The sequence below is a fragment of the Canis lupus genome, chromosome 8 (assembly GCF_003254725.2).
Source record: "Canis lupus dingo isolate Sandy chromosome 8, ASM325472v2, whole genome shotgun sequence".
Lineage (NCBI taxonomy): Eukaryota > Metazoa > Chordata > Mammalia > Carnivora > Canidae > Canis > Canis lupus.
In genome coordinates this window covers 15,161,759-15,185,202 of record NC_064250.1, presented here as the reverse complement: position 1 = coordinate 15,185,202, position 23,444 = coordinate 15,161,759, and the positions used below count along the sequence as shown (strand labels likewise).

General features: G+C 43.5%; 1 protein-coding gene across 1 annotated transcript; it reads left to right on the top strand.

The window, feature by feature from the left end:
• Positions 1-482: 482 nt before the first annotated feature.
• NKX2-8 (NK2 homeobox 8) lies at positions 483-2,352 on the top strand. Its single transcript, XM_025443558.2, has 2 exons — positions 483-828; positions 1,514-2,352. The coding sequence occupies exons 1-2, from the start codon at positions 672-674 to the stop codon at positions 2,074-2,076; spliced, it is 720 nt and encodes a 239-aa protein (XP_025299343.1). The 5' UTR covers positions 483-671; the 3' UTR covers positions 2,077-2,352.
• Positions 2,353-23,444: the final 21,092 nt, after the last annotated feature.

Below are 23,444 nucleotides of genomic sequence, written 5' to 3'. Positions count from 1 at the left end.
CGGAGGGGCCCCAACCCGGAGCAGAGCGAGCGCGCCGGGGCTTAACGCCGCCTTGTAAATCACTTTCCGGGTAATTGCGGGCGACGAACGCTCTAGCAAACAAGCTCGAGGAATAAAGCAAACAGGGAATAAATTCCTGGGTGCTCATAAACCCACCCATGCCGCCCCCACCCTAGCCGGCGCCCCTTCGGGGCCAGGCCCCGCGTCAGCCCAGGAGGAGGAGGAAGCCGGGGCTGGGACAGGCGGGGGGTGACCACCGCTCGCCACCCAAGATGTTATTCATTGGTAACAATCCCCATTATCTGTCCCCACTTTGGGCTAATCAGACGGAATCGCTAATGCCGGAGAGCCGCTTCCTGCCTCCTCTGGGAGGTAACGGGGCGCCGGGGGGGGGGGGGGGCGGGGCGCGGGGGGCGGAGGTGGCACCTTCCGGGCTCGCTGTCTTTGGTCCGGCACTCATTCAGGTACTTAACACCCCGGAGACCCGGACCTCGGCTTTCAAAGCATCCCGGGTGGGAAGAGCTGTTTATATAAACAGAGATTGCGCTGTAAGCGCGCTAATATCCCGGCAGCCGGCGCATGGCGTGCGCCTCCCGCGCCCACTCGTAGCGGCGGCGCCCCGGCCGCCCCGCCGTCCCCTGCCTGCCCCGCCCCCCTTCCCCTCCGTGGCCATGGCCACCTCTGGGCGCCTCAGTTTCACCGTGCGCAGCCTCCTGGATTTACCCGAGCAGGACGCACAGCACCTGCGGAGGCGTGAGCCGGAGCTGGGCGCTCCCGGGCCCGGCCCCTGCGCCGCCTGGTTGGAGTCCGAGCGCGGCCACTACCCCTGTGAGTAAGCGGAAGACCGCGGCGGGGGTCGGGAGAGGGAGCGGAACCGCGCGCCCGACCCGCGCCCGCCCGGCGCCGGCAAGTCCCAACCGGCCTTTGGACCAGAGGACAGAGGCTCTGTCCTCCTCAGACCCCGAAGCCGTTCGTGCCCTAGTCAGCACCGCCGAGAGCAGGTCCTTGCGCCTGGCCCTGACGCCCGGGATCCGGGTTGCTGTTTCTAGAGCTCACGATTTTTAAATAGTTAAGAAACGGCCCTTAAATGCTTGAAAACACGGCTACATTCTCAGGCCTCAGTCCGAGATGGGCAGCATTGGCGAGCCCAGCTCCCCAAGGCTTTGCAAACCTCGGCCGCCTCTTGCAGTGGCCGTGGAGGTGGCCCGGGCCGGTGACCGAGCTTGCGGCAACTTGTCCGCTAGCGCAGCGACCGGTGTGGACTTGTTTTAAGAGGGCCCCGGAGAGTTTTGGAGGAGGTGGGGGGGGGAGGGGGGTCTCATCTCAGGCTGCGGCATTTGGAGAGGCGGGTTCCGGGTGTGGGCCCCGGGAAGGACGTGGTTTCACCCCAAAAGCCGCGGGCAGGTGGCGGCGCGCTCCGGCCGGCGGCTCCGGGCGCGCGGGCGCGCGGGCAGCAGCCCGAGGGCGGAGGCGCCGGCTTCTCACCGGGCCGTGTCTCCTTTGCCCCCTCTAGCCTCGGACGAGAGCAGCCCGGAGACCAGCCCGCCCGACTCGTCGCAGCGGCCGTCCGCTCGGCCGGCGTCTCCCGGCTCAGACGCGGAAAAGAGGAAGAAGCGTCGGGTGCTGTTCTCCAAGGCGCAAACGCTGGAGTTGGAGCGACGCTTTCGGCAGCAGCGCTACCTGTCCGCGCCCGAGCGCGAGCAGCTGGCGCGCCTGCTTCGCCTCACGCCCACACAGGTCAAAATCTGGTTCCAGAACCATCGCTACAAGCTGAAGCGCGCGCGCGCCCCGGGCGCGCCGGGGGCGATGGAGCCGCCTGACCTCGCAGCCCCCGCCGAGCTGCGCGCTGCCCCGGGCCTGCTGCGCCGCGTGGTGGTCCCCGTGCTGGTGCGCGACGGTCAGCCCTGCGGCAGCGGCGACGTGAGCGCGGCCTCCGTCCGGGACAAGAGCGGCGCGTCCACGGCTGCCGCCTGCCCCGTGCCGGGCTACGCCGCCTTCGCGCCCTGCTCGGCGCTCGGCCTCTTCCCCGCCTACCAGCACTTGGCGCCCCCGGCCCTGGTGTCCTGGAACTGGTGAGCCCGATGCGGGCCGCGGGCACCTGGGGCTGCCCCGGACTTCGGGGAGCCCGTGCGGCCGAAGCCGGGCTGGGGGCCGAGATCCGCAGGGCTCCCCCGGCCCCTCCTCTCTGCGGGCCCCACCTCCTTGGGCGCAGGGGTCTCCCGCCCCGCCCTCGCCAGCCGCGGAGCAGGGAACTTTAGCCAGGATATCCCCCCCACTTCCCTCCACCGCCAGCCCCAGAGCTAGATTTTATTGCTTAAACCTTATTTGTATATTTTTAAATAGCTATTTGTATGGGAAGCAACTTATTTTTTAAAGAAATAGAGTATTTTTCCTCTTTGTGGTGCTGCGAGAATAAAATGTGTAGGGTTGAGTCCCCCGAGCGCCCGCCGGGGACATAGATGGCAGCTGTGCTCCCCGGACCGGAGTTCAGGGCGCCTGTCCACTCTCCCCACCCCGGGTTGCGTGGAAAGGACAGATCCCCGTCCGGACGCAGCTTTAGGAAGATACTGGGGGGAAAGGGTGGAGGGAAGGAGGTTGAGGTTGCGGTTGCGGGGCGGGGGAGGGGGCGGGGGGGGGGGCGGCGAGGGGGGAGAAACCGGAAACCCTGGGATCCCTGTCAAAGGGAGGTGCTCTGGGCCCGCCGAAGTGACTTGGAGGCCCCTCTGGGCTCCCGAAGCTGCTGGTGTCTTAGACACCAGAAGTCAACCCAGTTGGCCACGATAGGGCATAATAAGCTTTCCCATAAGGATTATTCTGGAGACGTGCCAGCTGGGCTGGGGGCAGAGCATACTACGTTGGAGCAGCCCAGGCCTGGTTGCAAGCTGTCCTTTTGGGGACGGAGGAGCACCCGCGCCCGAGCACCCGGAGAATTTGTAAATCCCAACTAAGCCAGAGACTGCCTCGCTTGGCATCTGTGATTTCCTGCCTCTTCTTAGCTCTACTTGAAGTGGAATGGGGAACGGGGTAGCACAATGAAGAAATCAAAGGGTGGTGGGAAAATGACCCTCCTCAGGGCTGCCAGTTGAGAGAAGACTGCTTTGGAGAGCCCTGCTGGGCCTACATAGGTGTGGGATCTGCTAGTGGGTCTCATTTCACCCGCGGTCCCCATGCACTCTCATCTCGGAGATGTCGTTGTTCCACCCTTGGAGTTTGTAACTGCGCTTCACCTGGGAATCGGGAGCTGCAGAGCTTGCTATGAGAGTGTTTACCCTCTGGGAGAAGTGACAACCTGCCTCCCTGGTGCCCACTGCAAGGAGATGTGCTTGAGGAGAGTAGGGTCGGAGATCAGATCCAGGGAAGGGAACAAGGGCTCAGTGAGGCCTGTGAAGAGTAGGCATTGGGCCAGTTTGAGACCCTAGTTTTCTTCCCCCACCCACAGGAGGTAGGGTGGCTGAGGCAGTGTCATCACCTGGAATTTAGTGGAATGGGGAGAGAGGGAGAGGACAGAGGGGGAAGGGAGTGGGGTGTTTGGGTCTCAGCTGCTGGCCACCTTGCCTTCCATATGGATGCGGTTATCTCAGAAGAATCTCGATTCTTAAACCTCCTTTTGTCTTGGGAACTGAAAAGGCCATTGTCAGGCCTGAAAAGGACCTAGACAAAATCCGCACTGTTTCAATTCAGGAGTCTGTTTAATCAGTCCCTGGTGACAATGTCGTGGGTGTTAGAGAGGACAATAGTATCTTTTTAAACCTTTTTAAACCTTGTGGCCTTCAGGAAGACAAAGGGCTTGAATTTTATGGGCTTACAACTTCAATTAGAACAGTGCCAGTGTGCATGGGAGATTATCAAATTTGTATCATAAAACCTCTTTCTAATAAATGATTGCTGGGGAGGGAGCCTGGACATTGTAAGACATATATTAGAAACCACCCTGGGGGCTTCCCAGTTAGCCCTGGCAGAGCAGATGGGAAAGAAAAGCAGGAATGGATTTCTGAAGAAGGCCCCAGTTGGGACTTACCCCTGTAGTCAGCTGCCTGGGTGCTTGGCTCTTCCATGTTCTTCCTCCAGAAGGAGTGTTGGCTCCAAGAATGGAGGTAAAGGTTTGCAGGTTTGTTTCTACTATTGGTGGTGACAAAAACCTGAATATTTGGTAGCAAGTACAAAATCACCACCTGTTCAGTTTCGTGCCTTTTCTTCTCTTGGAGTTCCAGAGGAAGTATTTCTTGGGGTGTGCAAAGTGGAGAGAGCCTATTGAATTGAATATGAATATGCATACTGAGGGATCATGAAGACAACCTCTTCTTGGGGGGGGGGGGGCTCTTTGGGAGATCATGTCCTTGGCCAAAATCATCCAGATGTCTATCCCCAGTAAGAAAGACCTGCTTCCCAGTGAAGTGGTCAAAGCCATAGCAGGATGCCCACCAGCAAGCCAGCTGCTATCTGGGGCAGGAGGAGGCAGAAATTTCCTGTGACATTAGCATCAGAGGCCATCCTGTACAAACTGTTACCTGCTTCCTCTTGCTCCCTTCCTTTAGAGAGGAAAGACTTCAAGGAAGAATTAAAAATGTCTTCCCATCACCACTGACCCATTTTAAAGACTCAGGCTGTCATTTTTCTTCTGTTCACACCTGAGATAAGTTGTGAAAGGTAAACGTCAGTTCTCTGTGTGACCTAAAAGATCAGTTCTTCCAGGCTCTGACAAGAGAAGCTAAACCCAAGGCCTCTCTACAGGCAGCTGGGAGAACAGTCAGGATCTCCCTTCCTAGATGAGAGTATTTTAAACCTGTTGCCCATCACCAACATCACAAAGGGGATTAACACTGTGTGTTGAAACTGTTCCAGGCATTGTTCTAGGCACTCTCACAGAAACCTTTATGTATATGTATATACATGTGTACATATATGTATATGCATACATATACATACATATATCACATATATATATTATATATATATATATAATACCCCCATTTTACAGATAGAAACTGAGACTCAATGGGTGGGAGTAAGTGACTTGCCTAAAGCAGTTGTAAACCTCAAAGAATGTTACCATCATCCTTACTACATGTAACCACCCTGCAAACTGCCCTTAAGGAGGACAATCGGAATCTTGATGTGACAATGTAGATACTACCCAACCATCATAAACTAGGTACTTCTGGGTACCTCAGGGCCACTCACAGAAGCTGATCACAGGCATCACAGTAGTTGCTAACATTTATTGATGCTTCCTGGGTACCAGGAAATAGTCTAAGTTCTTTTACTCAATAAACTCATTCCGTTTTCACAACAACCGCATGAGATGGTACTATACTATATCCACTTTACAGATGAGGGAACTAAAGGTCAAAGAGGTCACAAGTAACCTGTCCAGGGTTGCCCAGCTAGTAGGTGACAGGGTCTGAATACTGGCATTCTAGCTCCAGATCCCACATGTTTCACTGCATGGCGGGAACGATTTTCCATTCTTTATGTTTTATTTCTCCCAGTAGCTAGTCCTGGTTGCCTTACAGATGCTTCTCTAAGAGACCTGTTCTTTAGCATCTTTATGTGTCTCTCTGTTTTTCCCTCCCTCCCTCCCCGTCTGCCAACCCTCCAGCTTTTGCACACAGCCTCTGTGTTGCCCCTATGTCTGTGTGCATTCTTGTCCAGCTGTCAGTGAAACACAGCTCTTATTGCAGGGCACAATATTTTCCTGTGACGATCATTCCACCATTCTTCTACCAGAAAAACATCTGCTGCTGCTGCTGCCTTGACACCAATTGTCCACTCAGCATTTGGCAGAGTCACTGCTGACTCTGATAAGCTCCTCTGAGCTTTCCCAACCCCCAGGCCCAGACCCCTGTGGAGCTTTATGACTTTGGCTTTGCTGGCCCCTTTCCCCAGTCATCTTCCTCCTCCCTGGGTCCCCAGTGTTATCTTTATTATTAAATATCATCCTCTTCACATTTTCCCTCTTTTCTTCCATTGTAAACACTTTTCACTTCATCTCACTTAAGTCTCTTGTGGGTGGAGATTGCAATTTTCACTTCAATTTTCTTTCCTCATTGTTCAGAGGATCTTACATCTTACCAAGTCTCTTATCTGACCAATTTAGCACTTTAGAATCTTAGATAATGTGCTACTGATGGGTTAGAAGGAAGTTATTTGAGCCCAGGTTAACCTATACCTTCCCTTCTAACAATGGTGTTTAGATGTTTCTTATTCTCTTGCCTCTTACACACACAATTAACTTCCCTCTTACACACACACATACATACATACATACACCCACACTTTACTACTTTAAACCATTTTAGACTTAGGAATAAAATGTTTAGGCAGGATAATTATGGGCTTAGCATGGTTAAATGGTTTGCTAAGCATGTTTATCTGTTCTCTGTGTTTCAGTTAACCAGCCTAGGCAGGTAATTTGTAAACATGAACAGTAGAGAGTCAGAGGAGCTTTTGGAATGCTGGGAAAGTACTCTCCTTACCACCCCAGGGCGTGGTCATTTTTATAGATGTGATTGTATCATTTACTATTCAAGATCTACATGAGAAATTTTATTGCTCCAGGTCACCTATCATTTTTCCAAGTCACACATTATTGTGGGAAGGGATTTACTAAATAGTTCCTTAATTATTTTTAGAATTCCAATTCTACATCTTTTAACTCACCTCCAACCCCTGCCCTCCAGACTAATAACTAAAGAATATGACATTCCCTTTTCTCCTTTTGAGCCACCATTCATGCTACTCAGTCTATAAGCTCACCAAAGAAACAAACAGTATTCCTTTCAATGCCAACCCATAGAGTGGTGATTTACTAGGAAGAATCGATTAGACTATTAAACAGTCACACATGTACCCCGAAATTTCAAAAACACAGGGGTTCTTATTTTTTCCAACCATGTTCAGTGGAAAGTTTTTATTGCTTATCCAGAAAAGTAACATCATCATATTTTAGAGGTAAAAGAATATTTTCTCTTCAATACCCTGCCCTGTGGGCCAATAAAAATCTCTAGGTCTTATTGAGGTCATGTAATTTCAAAAGCTGCTATAGTTTCACTACAGCTTCTGTGAGTAGAGTGTTATGGGAAGAACATTTGAAGGGACCTTGGTCATGCTTAATTTCCGTCTGCATTCTGACTGGGTGGTCCTTTATGAGTCAACAGGTTTTCAAATGGATTTCCTAGCTAAAAGCTCTGAATTGGACTGTCCCTTTGCTCTCCTTCCAATACCAACTGTCCCCCACCCCCTTTTTTCCTAGAGGCTAGATAGCATACTTGGCAGAAATCACTCGAAGGGGAACAGAGGCTGTTTGCAAATTAAACTAGAGACTAAAGTGCCAAACAATCCATTAAAAGGGCCCTTGAATCTCTCACCTGAGATGTCTGTTATACCTCCCTCTTCGAGCTTTATTGAAGGATAGTGTGTTGATCAAGCAGCTCTTCCTCTTAAAGAAGTTATTAGCTTACATTTACATTAAACCTGAGAGGTAAATTCTCAACTAGAGGCAACCTGAATCATCATATATCAGGGTCTGCAACTGTCAGAGAAGCATTAGTGCAATGGCAAGAGAGGTTGTTTTGAAATACAGAGCAAGAAGCACGACATACCAGGAAAAGACAAAAGAAACCTGGTCTGGTGAGTAAAGAAGTAACTGCTTTTCTGGGAAGCTGCTTTTACTGCCTAATTACATTGATGGATTCAGTCATTTGTCTGATCCAAGTGTTCAACGGTGCTGGTGCTCCTAATTCATTACAGGGAAGGTTACATATAAAGTCAAAATGTGGAGAGAGCAGAGGATTTTCTTATTTTCTATATTTGTAGATGAAACTTTACCTTAAGGTCATCATGTTATCAATTTGAGTGTGGGGGGTACCCCAGGGGACCAAATGAATAAAATAGAACTCCCAGAATATTGTTGTCCAGGAAACATTACAAGAATGTTCTCTTTTCTTCACCTAACTTGTCATTGATTGAAAGGACCGTGAACGTGTACTTAAATACTTCAGGTATGCCCAACAAATGAACAATTTGTTCATCTAATTCCACAACTGTCCTATTCACCTTTAAATTTTAAGTAGATAAATATTCTATTCATGTATGTGACACATATATAAGTGGGGATGAAGCTGATTTGGGGAATGTTCAGTTCTTTTCTCTTAATGAGAAAGAAAAACTCTAATTTATAATCTCACTTGCCAGACCAGTGTAGGATGAATATTGGCTTTCTCACTCTAAAATTAACATATTTTCTTTGTAAGATAATATGGAAAATACAGAAATGCATAAATAAGCTGTGCTTTTAAATACAGTTATTTTCATATGACACTCTATCTCTTGTTAATACAATGGTGGAATGAGCAGGAGACTCAAACAAATGATTAATAGTGCAGGGAGGAAAAATCTCACTTATATCATTGCAAATTATAACCACAAAGAGAAATGACAGAGATCGTATATGTTTGAAGAGAAAAATTCCCCTTTATCCTTCAGTTTCATCTTCCCTGTAGCCTCAGATTGTTCCTCCACCAAGAGTCATCTGTTGGGAACCATAACCATTTCTGCCCCTTAGCAAGATAAAAACCAGACTGTGAAGCAGGACTAATTGTGTGAAATTACTATTAGTCCTAGTTCCTTCAACCTTCATCTACAGATAATACCACACATCACATATGGTTAATATGAGTACTAAATGCATGAACATGGGACACCTGGGTGACTCAGTGGCTCAGCTCTGCCTTCGGCTCAGGGCATGATCCTGGAGTCCTGGGTTCGTGTCCCACATTGGGCTCCCCATAGGGAGCCTGCTTCTCCTTCTGCCTGTGTCTCTGCCTCTCTGTGTCTCTCATGAATAAATAAATTAAAATCTTAAAATAAATAAATAAATGCATGAATAGTGTGTGATAGTTAGCAATGGATAAATGCAGTCCTTACTCCATTCTACGGAATGTACTGAAGGCTTTTACGTACATCCAGTGTAATGTTCAATTTATTTAGTTTATCATAGCAGTCAGTTTGGACTAACTTTCACAAAACACATAACCCCAACACCTTAGTGGCTTAATTCCAAAGTATTGTTCCTTCCATGTATGTTACATGTCCCTGCAGCCGGGCACTGTCTCCTTTTCATTCTGAGACCTAGGCAGAAGGAATATTCCCCCTATAATGCATTTCAGAGGAGAAAGAGAACACGACAGAATCATACAATGGCAGTTAAAACTTCTGATTAAAATGGGCACGTATCACTTCTCACATTTCAGTCTCTAAAGCAGTCACATGTTCAAGCTTAAAATTGGGAGGGGAGGGCGATGGGCATTTTTTTTTTAAGATCTTATTTATTTATTCATGAGAGGCAGAGAGAGAGGCAGAGACACAGGCAGAGGGAGAAGCAGGCTCCTCACGGGGATCCCAATGCGGGACTCGATCTCGGGACCCCGTGATCATGCCCTGAGCCAAAGACTTATGCTCAACTGCTGAGTCACCCAGGCGGCCCGAGGATTTTGAAGAGTGATACAATTTATTACACATTTGTGTTCTTAAGTGTCTAATTTATGACCAAATATTATGCATGCTTACAGATATTATTTATTATTCCTTTACATTTCCAGAAGAAATGTCACATTTCATACTATAAAATACACACTACACATACTATACATTTTTGCTATATTCCTTTGAACAGCACCTATACCACAGGTCTTGTAGCATTTGGGAGAGTGTCAACACCCAACTTTATAGGCAGGTAGGAGGGCACCAGAATGCTCCATGAGCAGTGATCATCAGGAATGAGAAAGGATACTGTGCACCTGCTCAATTTGAGAGCTATTTCTTTCTTTTTTTTTTTTAATATTTTTGGTTAATTGCCAAATTTTTTTTAAAGATTTCATCTACTCATGAGAGACACAGAGAGAAAGAGAGAGGCAGAGACACAGGCAGAGGGAGAAGCAGGCTCCATGAGGGGAGCCCGATGTGGGGGGCCCGATGTGGGACTCGATCCTGGGACTCCAGGATCATGCGCTGGGCGGAAGGCAGACGCTTAACCAGTGAGCCACCCAGGTGTCCCTTGAGGGCTATTTCTGCGGAGACTACTCTTCCATGACTAACCTGTAGGTGATAAAAAACACTGCAAGGTCTAATTACATTCTCATTTACTTTATTACTTATTATTCTAGGGAGTCTAGTTATCTAATAATGTGAGTATTAGAGCAATGGAAAGATAAACAGCGGTAATTTGGAATGCCAGAGAATAAATTCATCAATCCAGTTTCCAGCTAAATTCACAACATAGCCTTGTGTATTACCTGACAGATGATCACACAACCACACAAAACCTGTTTTTAATTTAGGAGCATGATTTATTTAACCAACTCTCAATTGATAAATATTTATATAATTGTATTATGTAATATAAGTTTTATGGTTACATAAATACTGAAATGAATGTTCTCATATGTGCTGTGCATCTGCCTCAATATTTCTTTTTCTTTTTTTTTTTTTTTAAGATTTTATTCATTCCCTCACAAGAGACAGAGAGAGAGGCAGAGACACAGGCAGAGGGAGAAGCAGGTTCCCTTCGAGGAGCCCGATACGGGACCAATCCCAGGTCCCCAGGATCATGCCCCGAGCCAAAGGCAGATGCTCAACCACTGAGCCACCCAGGTGTCCCTGCACCAATATTTCTTAAGGAAAAATTCCTACATATGGATAATTGGCTGAAGTGGTATGTACATCTTTAAGGCTTCTGATTCTAATTCATTGGTTCTCTCACTCTTCACTATGCCCAGTCCTTTGATGCCCTCACTTCCTCCTTACTCAACTTAAATTCCTCAACCATCATTCATTTGAACATATCCTTAGCACCCGACCTCTCTAACTTCAAGGCAAAACTATAACACCTGTTGAATCCAACTCTCCATCTACTCTGCACCTGTGATCATTACAGTATGGCCAGAGAAAAACACAAGCACATTGACTAGTCTCAGTTTATGGCCACTAACATGAAATGAGTCCTTAATGTTTCTAGGCCCTCATGCTAGCTCTCTAGACCATTCATTCTCCCATTATCCTCCTTGCCTGTTTCGTACCATGTTGTTTCTCATCAACTTCCCATCTCTCCCCTCACCCCCATTCTTACACTCAGGTTCCTATTTCACCTTGAAAACTAAAATAACCTGAAGAGAGAAAAATCTATAGGTTTCTTTTTTCTAAAATTTTTATTTATTTGTTCATGAGAGAGAAAGACAGAGAGAAAGAGACAGAGACACAGGCAGAGGGAGAAGCAGGCTCCATGCAGGGAGCCTGATGTGGGACTCGATTCCAGGACTCCAGGATCACGCCCTGGGCAGAAGGGAGGCGCTAAACTGCTGCGCTACCTGGGGATCCCTGATTCCTACCACAACACTGCCTTAACCAGCAGGTGCTTTCTTATATTCTGTCTTCCCAACTGTTACCATAGATGAATGGTCTCAGCTTCAAGGATATCACTCCAGCAATTTTGCTATCTTACTTCTACATTATCCATTTTTTTTCCTCTCAGCTGTATCATTTCTACCAGCATATAAACATATTGCTGTCCCATTTTTAAAAATAAAGATATTTTCTCTTGACCTTCTTCCCTTGCCAAAAATCATCCCCTTTGAGCAAAACTCTTTAAATACTTGTCGATACTCAGAGTTTTCTATTTCTATTTCTAGAAATATTTCTATTTCTCGAAATAGAAATATTTCTATTTCTCTCCTCCCATTCTCTCTTGTTACAATCTTCATTTTCAAATTTACTCACAATAAAATTCACCAATTTGTTGAGTTTTGAAAAATGTAAATAGTCATATAACAACCACCAAGATATAGAATATTTCTTTTTTTAAATTTTATGCCCATTTATTTTTTTAAAGATTTATTTATTTATTTATGATAGACATAGAGAGAGAGAGAGAGAGAGAGAGAGGAAGAGACACAGGAGGAGGGAGAAACAGGCTCCATGCCGGGAGCTGGACGCGGGACTTGATCCGGGACTCCAGGATTACACCCTGGGCCAAAGGCAGGCGCTAAACTGCTGAGCCACCCAGGGATCCCCTATATAGAATATTTCTATCACCCCCAAAATGTTTCCATACACCTTTTATCCTGCTTTCTTTGGATTAAATGAAGGCTTTTTTTTTTTTTTAATGACTCCATTTTATCTCTACTATTAGTTTATGAGTTATACTTGTTTTGGTTTTTTATATTAATGGTTGTTCTAGGGATTGCAGTATACATCTTTAATTTTTCACATTTTACTTTTGAAAAAGATTATACCATACTTTTGAAAAATATTATCCCATATAATAATTATTATGGGATTATTATCCCATATAATTATATGGGATAATAATCCCATAATAATCCCATATAAAATATTATCCCATATAATAATATAATAATATACAACAGTATATTTCCAAATTCTTCTTCCTTGGTGCTGTTGTTCTTATCTATTTTGCTTCTATGTATGCCATAAATCCTGTAATACATTGTTGTTAGTTTTGCTCTAAATAGTGAACTATGTCTTAAAGCGTTTTTTAAATATGAAAAACTTCTATATTTGTGTATATATTTAACATTTCTGGCACCATTCTTCATTGTGTAGATCCAAAAATCTTTATTATTTCTTTTTGCATAGGGCTACTGGCAATAAACTTCCTCAGCTTTTGTTGGTCTTAAATTCTTTTTTCAAACAGAAGATCCTATGTAGTTATTCCTGAACCAATCTACTAGTAGGGAAGTATAGAAACAAAGAGAAAAATTATTTTCCCAATAAAACACATCCAACTGTTCAGATGGTAGTGATATTTTCAGTTTGATACGGTAAGATACTAGTGACCTTAGTATAGCATAAAAATGTGTGCCATCTCATGTGCTATTCCTCAGAGACCCAGGTTCATTCTTCCCCAGTGTTTCCTCTTGGAGTTATATCTGATTTTATTACCAGTTTTCATCCAAATCCATCAGGGAATGGGATGATTCTGTTTTTGTTTCTTGGCCAGGAATTATTTGATCCTGAAAGTCTGTAAGAAAACAAGCTAAGGAGCATAGTCAACTGCATTCACCACAATGGAGAGTCAGAGAGCAAGAGCAGTCTTACATTTTTTTAAATTAATTAATTTATTTGAAAGAGAGTGTGCGTATGTGTACTCATGTGATGGGGAGAGGCAAAGGGAGAGAAAGAGAGAGAATCTCAAGCAGAATCCCTGCTGAGTGCAGAGCCTGCCTCCCCCGGGGGGGGGGGGTGTGTGTGGAGGGCCTCGATCTCACGACCCTAAGACCATGACCTGAGCAGAATAAAGAGTTGCACGCTTAACTGACTGAGCAACCCAGGAGACCCTAGTCTTATAATATTTTTATTCTGCTTTTACTTTTGAAAAATATTTTCATTTGGCACATAGGATTCTGGATTGACACATTTTTGTTTCAGCGCTTTAAAGATATTGTGTTATTTATCTTCTGGTCTGTGTGGCTTCTGGTGTGAAGTCTACTGTCATTCTTTACCTTTATTCCTCTTTTTTGTAATGTATTATGTTTCCCCTGGCTGCTTTAAGATTTTTCCCTTTATCACTGGATTTCAACAATTTGATTATGATGTGCCTTAAAGTAGTTTAATTTATGTTTATTCTATTTGGGGTTTTTCAATCTCTTTGGATATATGAATTTATAACTTTCAAGAAATTTGAATTTTTTTCAGGTCATGATTTCTTCAATTATATTTTGTGTTCCTTTCTCTTCCCCAAATCTCCTCTCCTCTTGGACTCCAATTAGAGATACATTACACACTTTGATTAGTCCCACAATTCATTAAGGTTGTGTGTTTTTTTTTCCTCTCTCTGTATCTCATGTTGTTTAGTTTTTTGTTTAAAGATTTTATTTATTTGTTTGAGAGAGTGAAAGAGAGAGAGCGCATGAGCAGGAAGAGGGGCAGAGGGAAAGGGAGAAGCAGGCTCCCCACTGAGTACAGAGCTGGATCCCAGGTCTCTAGGATCATGACCTGAGCCAAAGGCAGCTGCATAACTGACTGACCCACCCAAGATCCCCTCATGTTGTTCAGTTTAATTTGCAGTATCTTATTTTTTTTTAAAGATTTTATTTATTTATTCACGAGAGACACACACACACACACACACACAGAGGCAGAGACACAGGCAGAGGGAGAAGCAGGCTCCATGCAGGGAACTCTATGTGGGACTTGATCTCGGGACTCCAGGATCACGCCCTGGGCCAAAGGCAGGTGTTAAACCTCTGGGCCACCCAGGGGTCCTTGCAGTGTCTTTAAGTTCACTTATCTTCTCAGTATTATATTTTTTATTTCTAGAAATTTTATTTGGATCTTTTAAAAATATATATCTTCCATTTCTCTCCTCATCAGTTTATGTTTCTCTTAACAACTTTGATCATGTTTATAAGATTTCTTATACTTATTTTACCATCCTTGTTTATGTATTCCATGATTTCCTGTCATTTCTGGTTCTGTTTTCTATTGATTGCCTTTTAATCTGATTGTGCATCATATTTCATTGATTCTTTTTAAAGGCCTGGTAATTTTTAATTGGATAAAGAATTGCAAATTTTGCTTTACTTGTTACTGTATTGTGTTGTATTCCATTAAAGATTGTTAAATTTTTTTCTGGCACCCAATTAGGGTGGATAATTTTAATCCCTTTGAGGCTTGATTTTTAAGCTTTCTTAGAGTGGGTCCAAAAGAGGCTGCATTTTGGACTAATTTAGTTACATCATTATGACCCTTCTGAGGACTCCAACCAATGTATTATGAGATCTCTTCATTTTGTTTGGTGGGAACATACATACCATCCAGCACTGTGTGATCTCCAGCAATTGTTCTGGCTACTCCTTTCACAGCCTTGGGGAATTTCTCTCATTTATGTGCAGATCAATACTTGGCCAAAGACTCAGGAAAACTCCTCTGGATATCTTCAGAGCTTTTCTCTGTGAAGCACCTCCTTTTTGGTATGTTGCCTTATAAATTCTAGCTATCTTGATATCCTCAAACTTTATCTCTTCAATTCAGTAAGAGCCTTAGGGGCAAATTGCTTTCTCTAGGAATTAGCAAAACCTGGGAAGGGCAGTCCTTCCCCTACCCACAAGGCCCCAAGATGTCAAAGCATCATAATACATATATAATGAGAAGCGTTAATACACAACAAGAACAAACTGACCTACCCTACGGAGCTTTATCTTCATCACTGAATGAAAGAGGGAAGATGTAATGATTCCTGGAGGCTCTGGTCCAATCCTGGGTTCAGAGGCCGAGCACCAGTCACTACATTATGTGGACCATTGTCTTCTCTTAGCTGGGTTACTACAGTCTCCTTCTTGCTTCTATGTTTACTTTTCTTCTCCATGCTGTACTCACCAATGTCTATATGGTACGGGTCTGATCACATTGCTCATCTCCTTTAACACCCTGCAATGGCTACCAACTACTCCTAGAATCATGCCCCAACTTCCTTTACACAGAATATGACTACTTAGACTCATTTCTTGCCACGAACCACTCTTTCCTATCAATGCCCTACACACTCACCAAATCTCCCCTTCCCTCCACACACAGAGTATGGTCAGTTATACTGAACTTCCTCCAGCTCTCTACAGACATCAAACTTTCTTTTCTTTTTTTTTTTTTAAATTTAAATTCAATTTGTCAACATATGGTATAACACCCAGTGCTCATCACATCATGTGCCCTCCTTAATGCCCCATAAAACTCTTTCTAGTTCTTCACACTTGTTCCCTCTTCAAAGGATCTTTCAGACCTTGATTCAAACATATCCTTCTCAGAGAACTTTTTCCTGACTGCCCCCTAGTCCAGCTCAGCTTCAGGGGATCTGTTCAGTGTTTGCATAGCACTGCCTGCTTCCCCACCACGGTGCAGTCCAATCACATTTCTGTAATTGCCTATTTACTTCTCTCACCTGCCATGAGGACAGGGACTATATAAATCATTCACCTCCGTCTTATCAGCACCTAATACAGCAGTTGACACAGGAGTCTTTCAGGAAATGTATGTAAAATGTATATGCGTGTGTGAAGCAGTGAGACCAGAGCACTGAGTTTGGTATTCCCAAAGAGGCCTGAGCAGAGACATTGGTTTGAGAAGTACATCAGGCTTCTAACACTTTTTCCACTGGGATGCCCGGTGTTGGGTCTGGGTTAGGGAGTTCATAAACCTTCATTCCTGGCCCTGATTTGGAACCAAACCAATCTTCAGGGGAAGAGGCGAGAGGAAATATAGCATTTTCTTGGGAAATTTCTTCTCATTAAGTTTACCCTGGGTCATTTAGTTCTTTATGCCCCAGCAAGTTAATATGCTCATCAGTAACAGTGAGTGCTCTGATCTTATGCTGGTTTGAAATAAAGACAGGGATGACTACACTTGACAGAAGATGAGCCATAAGAAATCTAGTGTTAAGAAACAATAAAAACTAACGCTTTATAAACTTCAGGATATCCCTCTTTAATTTCATCATTAGATAGAGGCGATGAATATTACATCTCCATTTTTCTGAAGCCGTGTTCCCCAGAAAAAGGTAGTTAAATTTATAAGACTTGAGAATGAAGTTTCCAAATGTGAAGGGAAACTTCCTACAGGAAAAGAAATCTGTTTGAACACCTACAAAGGAAGAAGAGATGGGGAGAAGGGTGGGAGTAGCTGTGGTCCGTTTTGACTGATGTCTGGACTCGAACTGGCCTGAAATTGTGGCAGGATGTATGAGGTTAGGCAAAAAGGAAGTGAACAATTGAGAGACCCAACTCACTCTCCCTCTCTGTTTACCCACACACACTAGTAGATCGATTTTTCTGTACTTTGTTTAAAAGCAGCTGTGATTCAAAAGAGAAGAGAGTATGTCAGACCACTTTCCAAGGCAACTTCAAGCATTAAATAACTGAAAAAATTTTCTTCTTCCTCCAGTGGTTCCTTCTGCAAAAGAAGGTGACCCTACACGGTTGGATTGCTCTTGTTTAGAGATTTGTCAGCATTGTTTTTTCTACTTTAAGAGATGTTTTCAGAAGCTGTGAAAAAAGAGTGACAATCACTGATAACATCAACACCATCATCCGAAAAGCAACCACGCCGGTATGTGTGCACTCTGCATGGTGTGTTAGTAATAGTTGGTGGGAACAGAGGGGTGGGGAGGACCCAGGGCTTTTCCTTGTTATTATGTATTGTGAGCCAGGCTTTAGGAAAGATATATCTTGCTGTAAATGTTTGCTATTAAATCTACCAGCGCCAGCCAGAGCTAGGACTAATGGACTTCAAGATAAAGGCAGATTTAAGTGAATGTAATTTAGGCAAGGAATTGCTCAAATTTAGAGCATTAGACTAGGGAAGCTCAGACAAGGATTTGTGCATTTTAGATAGCTGGCTTAGAAAACCAGTTGGTAATGTCCTTTTCAAACCTAAGATTCTGTGATGCTATTATTTGTGCGTGTGTGTATATAGGGCACGCTGTATGTAAAATGCCTGCTGCAGCTGTTCACCACCCTGAGAATTCCCCTTCTCTGTGCTGTGGCTTTCCACTCTACAAACTCTCTCTCCACCAACACAGCATCTGCAGCAGTGAGAAGGGTTTTACAGCCTGCCCTGACCTTTATCGTACCCAATGCTGTTTAGAGTGGGATGGGGGTGGGGAGGCAGGGGGAAAAGAAAAGTGTCCAAGGAGGGGCATTTATCCCACCTAAAAAGGTCCACAATTCTGATTTGTGTTTTTATGTTGTATGAAGCACGCCAGGTGTAGGATGTCAGAATTTTGTTATTTAACTATTATATGCCATTTTTTTTATAGTCTAACCTGTGCTTGCAATTTTATTTTCTACTGTTATTATAAGTTTCTCTAGCCACTTTCTGAATCTTTAGGACCTGAATTTCTCTCTCCAGCCCTTGGCCTATACCACAATACTCATTTTTCATAATTGGTTTTCTTTCTAGGCAAAATTGAGGTTTGAGGTAAATGTGTCACCAATAAAATGTATGGTTGTGGTATATTCATGTATCTGTCAGCCTTTCATTTATTTAAAAAAAATTAAAGACATGATTACTGTGTAAAAAGAAAGGAGTTAACTTGTTTAAAGGCAAAGTGACGGGAGCACCTGGGTGGGGAAGTTGATTAAGTGTCTGACTTTTTTTTTAAGTGTCTGACTCTTGATTTCAGCTCGGGTCATGATCTCAGGGTGCTGGCCATGAAGCCTGTTTGGGATTCTCTCTCTCTAAAATAAATACATACATACATACACACACACATATAGTAAAGTGATAGCCATTTGTATTTCTAGGTGACAAAAAAGGAAAGCACATTGATTTTGGAATGAGAAAAGTTGGGTTCAAAGGGAGGTTCTGGGGCAGCCCGGGTGGCTCAGTGGTTTAGTGCCACCTCCAGCCCAGGGCCTGATCCTGGAGACCCAGGATCAAGTCCCACATGAGGCCTCCTGCATGGACCTGCTTCTCCCTCTGCCTGTGTCTCTGCCTCTCTCTCTCAATCTGGGTGTGTTTCCCATGAATAAATAAATAAAATCCTTAAAAAAAACAACAAAACAAAACAAAGGGAGGTTCTGCTGTTCTCTGCCTGCAGTTCCTAACAGCTCAGTAACATTGAGAGTTACCTGTGGCTGCCTTTGGAAGGGCCTACAGAAAGTTGCCGTCAATAGAGACTTTTGCACTGAATAATTAGCAATGGGGAAATATTATGGTTTCAAAAATGCCTATACATTTTCTCTTTGCCCCCAACACCCTTCCAAATACTAAAACTTAAAAATATCATACTAAATCTTAAAAAAAGAAAAAGAAAGGGAAAAAAATACACAGGAATATATTAAATCTGATGTTACTTTATTTAAAGCCTTTAGGATAGGTGATACTCTCTATGAAATAAATTTTTTTCTAGAGCTGAAATGCAAAAACACTGCATCATTTTTATGAAAAATCTAACTCGCCTAGAAAAGCCTTCATTCTCTCACACAGGGGCCTTCGCCCCTCTGAAATCCTCCCCTCCACCGTTTGCTTCAACCCCTAGAGGGCAGCATGCCCTCAAAGAAACTCACCCAGGGCCCAATTAGAAGCCTTTTAAATGGCAATTACCTTCTGGAATTGTTTCTTAACAACCTTAAAAAAAGACCTTAAAAAAAATGTCATTAGAAACACTAAGGAATGAAAGAGAGTGTTAGCAATTTCTAATGACTGCCACAGAAGTATGTTTTATTGATACCGTCACCTCAACAGTATTTCAATTTCTGGGAAATCAAGAGACCTGATGAATCATCCTCAGTTTTACTGAAGGAATTCTGCTCAGAAGCACCCCTAGTTTCTCAGATGGGGTTGCTTCTTCTAAAGTGACTTCCTGTCACAACCTCTCCTCACAGCCTCTCTTCAAAGCTCAGAGTGACATGGTGAGGTTTAGCCATCGCTGCTCTTCCTCACCCCACCCACCCACCTCCTGCACTTTCCTTCATTCTCAGCCCATAAACATATGGGCACTTCAAACACTTGAGCCTGGGCTCTTTGCAGCCCTTCCTAGGGGTTCTAGGATTCACTTTCTTTTTCCCTCGCTAACACCTTCATGACTGCCTCATATGTAGTGGAGAAGACACAGGCCCCACTGTGCCTGGACCCCAATCCCGCCAGTAATACAACAAAGCCTGCTGCACACACCCCTCAGAGACTCCAGGCCAACTTCACCCTGCCCTACACCTGCAGCTCCACTCAGCCTCCTCGGCATCTGCCCCTTCTTCAGAAGCCCTGGCTTGTAATCCAGGTTCAAACACTAATCAAGACCCTGTGCTTCTAATATGCAAAATGAAGGATGAAACTAAGAGCCGCCTTCACCTACCCTCTAGAGAGACAGATGGGGATTACCAGTTACTTTGATGCCAAAATTGTCTTGGAGAACAGGTAACACAATTTCTCCTATTCACGGGAACTTCTCAATGAAGCCTCTAATTCCGGTTTGACTTTGGGGTTTTTGGTGACTCTTTCCATCTCTTCTCAAATGATGTGTGGGTTTAGGCAGATAAAACAGTTTTCATCTATGTACGGGATGTTGTCAAAACAGGACACTAGAGGGTTCTTTTGTGTTTTTTTTTACATGAAAAAAATCCCCCCAATAATGAAAGGCAGTATCCATTAATTCAATCGAACATTATTTTCATAAGCAAATATGAATTTGAAAAAATTAGCAAGTAAATGCATAAATAAATTACCTACATTGAAAGCTGTTACTGGCAGATATGATAACATGTTTCCTGTTAACTAGTTTACATTTCTTTTGAAGTGAATTTCTGGCTGACAGTGTTTATGTCACAGATGGTATCCTCACCTGCTTCATTAAGGCCTGTTTAGAATACAGTTCTAATGTAGGTTTTATTCCATGTAAAGCCACCTAGAGATAATTTTAAATGATCATATCGACTAACAAACACGTAATCAAGAAGCTCTTAAAATTTTATTAAAATTCAAGTCTTTCACCATTAGCAAACCTGCTTCATTAACATATTAATAGATAATGTTCCTGCTCATAATTAGCGTGTATTTTCTTTGCATCATTGTAGTTGAAAGAATTCAGGTGGAGTTTGATAGAAAAGTTGAGGGGTTTTTTCCTGTCAACAAAGCACCTGGGGGAAAGAACTGAGGCTCCTGACCACCATTTCCATTTTAATCCTTTGCTTCCTCCTGCCCATAATTTTCTCTCCTTCAAACTCGTTTTGTCATTTATTTTCCCCATATTCAGCCCATAATGGATTATACACATGATAAACAATGAACTACATGCAAATGGGCATGGATTTGGCCCACTCACTGAAGGATGAATTACTACCTGCAAGAGAAACCCCAGATACAAAAGAGTATTTTTATTCAGAGTTTGAGAAAAGTGGGAACATTAACCCTTAAAAGAAGCTCATCTTTTTCTTTAAAATAAAAAAAGATTTTTAAAAACCACTTACTCAAAATATGAGTGTGTAGAACAGAGAATATAGCCCATGTCTATGTTTCTGTTAAAAGAGTGATATCCATCTCAAGGAATGGTACCTTAGAGGAATGATTCAGGGAGCCACCTAAGGACATTTTGTTTTTGTTCTGAATAACCACAAAGTCAGATTAAGGCCATAATCGAGATCCTTGGAATAAAGCCACAATGTTATTTTGAAATATTCTCACTTAAGTGATGTAATAATTGTGACACATTCGCAATAAAGAATGGAATTAGTATTATCTCTTAAGGTCATAATCTCCTCTCAAAAGGAAAAATGATATTTATACTAAAAACAGCAATTATGTTCTAATATAGTCTGAGCAATTATTAATTCTATTTACCAAAGATGTTTGGAAACCACACCATTCTGTAACTTTAGAGCTTACCTGTGAAGTGAGGCAGAAGCTTCTCACCATTCTAGGCGTATTGGAACCTCTTATATGGGTCAGAGATTCGTTTTGCTTCTCAGGAGTACATATGATAGTCCTGCTGCACTTCCCGTGTCTTAGGTCTTAGGGAACATCTATCTGGTTGCCCCGCTTATTTTTATCCAGGAACAAGTGCAGGCCCAGAGAAGTTCATCAACTCTGTTTAGGTCTCCCAGCTTGTTAGGGGCAGAACTAAGGATAAACATAAGATCTTCTGATTTTTTTTTCTTTAAACCACATCTCTTTCTTACAATTTTCTGGCCCTGATTTTCTCAATGATGGAAAAAGTGAAATGATATCTATGAGTTATTAAAATGATAGAACATTCTGGCTTTGAGGGGAGAGTTAGTTGAATCTGATCACAAAGTTTTCATCACCCACCCAGGACACCACCTAGACAAAAGGAGGATTCAAACACACTAATCACAACCTAGCTGGAACTGGCAGGAGAGGTGCTGCCTCTTTGCACTTTCACAGCATTGTCCTGAACTACTATTTCTACATCAGTGATTTTAACGTACCGGATTTAGTAAAGCACTATCCACTAGAATTTTCTATGTTAGATACCTGAACTGCCTACTGTAGGACCCACTAGCCACGTGTGGCAACTGAGCCCCTAAAATGTGGTTAGTGTAACTGAGGAACTGAATTTCGAATTTTAGATCATCTTAACTAATTTAAATTTAGATAGCCACATGTGGCTGTTGGCCATTGTGTTGTATCAGCACAGATTTAGTATATGTCCCAGGGAAGAGGTAGATTCAAGTAATATCAGTGAGCTAGAGACCCCTGGTGGACGGGACTGTCATCTGCAGGACACCAACAACCCTAGTAAGGTGGTTGATATTTTTTAAAAATTTATTTATTTGTTTGTTTGCCTAAGATGCAGAATTGTTCACATATTTTGATGCTGGGTACCAAATTCTCTAGTTGTTACATTATAGAATAATGAGGAATTCAGGGAGTAATTATTAAATTGATTGATGTTCACTGGGGTCATATCAAGTTTCTGTTACTAACGTATTAGCAGGACACTTGGCAGGACAGTGGAAACTGGGTTAAAACATTGCATTTTGGTTGTTTGGCATGAGTAATGGAAAGTCCTAGGTCCCCAGGTAGGCTAAGAAGCATGTCAGGATAGATGTTTGTCTCAAGTTGTATGACATCAACTAAGAGATGACATAGCTTGGCCAAAGTCTGCACTAAATTCAAAATAATGGCTGTTTTATCACTTGACTGGAAAATAAATGGCAGTGCTCTTTCTACCCCCTTGCTGACACACAACCACACACAGTTGCCCCCATAAAGTTAAAGTAACCTGGTGTCTTTATATCAGGTTAAAAAGGGGGGGGGTTGGGGATTTGGGCCTTTTATCCCTCTTAAATTGTGCTCCTTAAAATGGAATTAGCTGATAAATTTGGTCATTTCTGATTGCGCTGCTTCCTATACTATTTGTTTTCCTCTTTGGCCAGTAAGAGTCATAATCACCCAACCCGTGGTCTCTAGATGTTCACAGTCCAGGGGATTGAGGGCTCCCTTTCCTGGCCCTGGCTGTTCTTGGCTCTTCTACATTCCATCTTTGCTTGGCTTCAACCTAAGACTCCTGCTTTCTTCACTGAAAACTCCCAAAGTCCTTATGACAAAGACTGCTAGCTGCTAACAGTAACAGAACTAACTTTTAGCCAGCATATCCTGAGCATTTTCTATGTATAAACTTCTTGTAAAGATTTTATTTATTTATTTATTTATTTATTTATTTGTTGTTTATTTATTTATGAGTGTGGGGGGGAGGGGCAGAAGAAGAAACAGAAAACCTCAAGCAGATTCTGCATTGAGCACAGAACCCAAAGTGGGGATCATCTCCCGCCCTGAGATCATTACCTGAGCAGAAACCAAGAGTCAGATGCTTAACCACCTGAGCCACTCAGGCCCCCATCTATGTGTAAACTTCTTGAAAACAATGCCCAATGTATGCAAACTGCTATTATTATGTAGAAATTTTAAAATTCTATGTA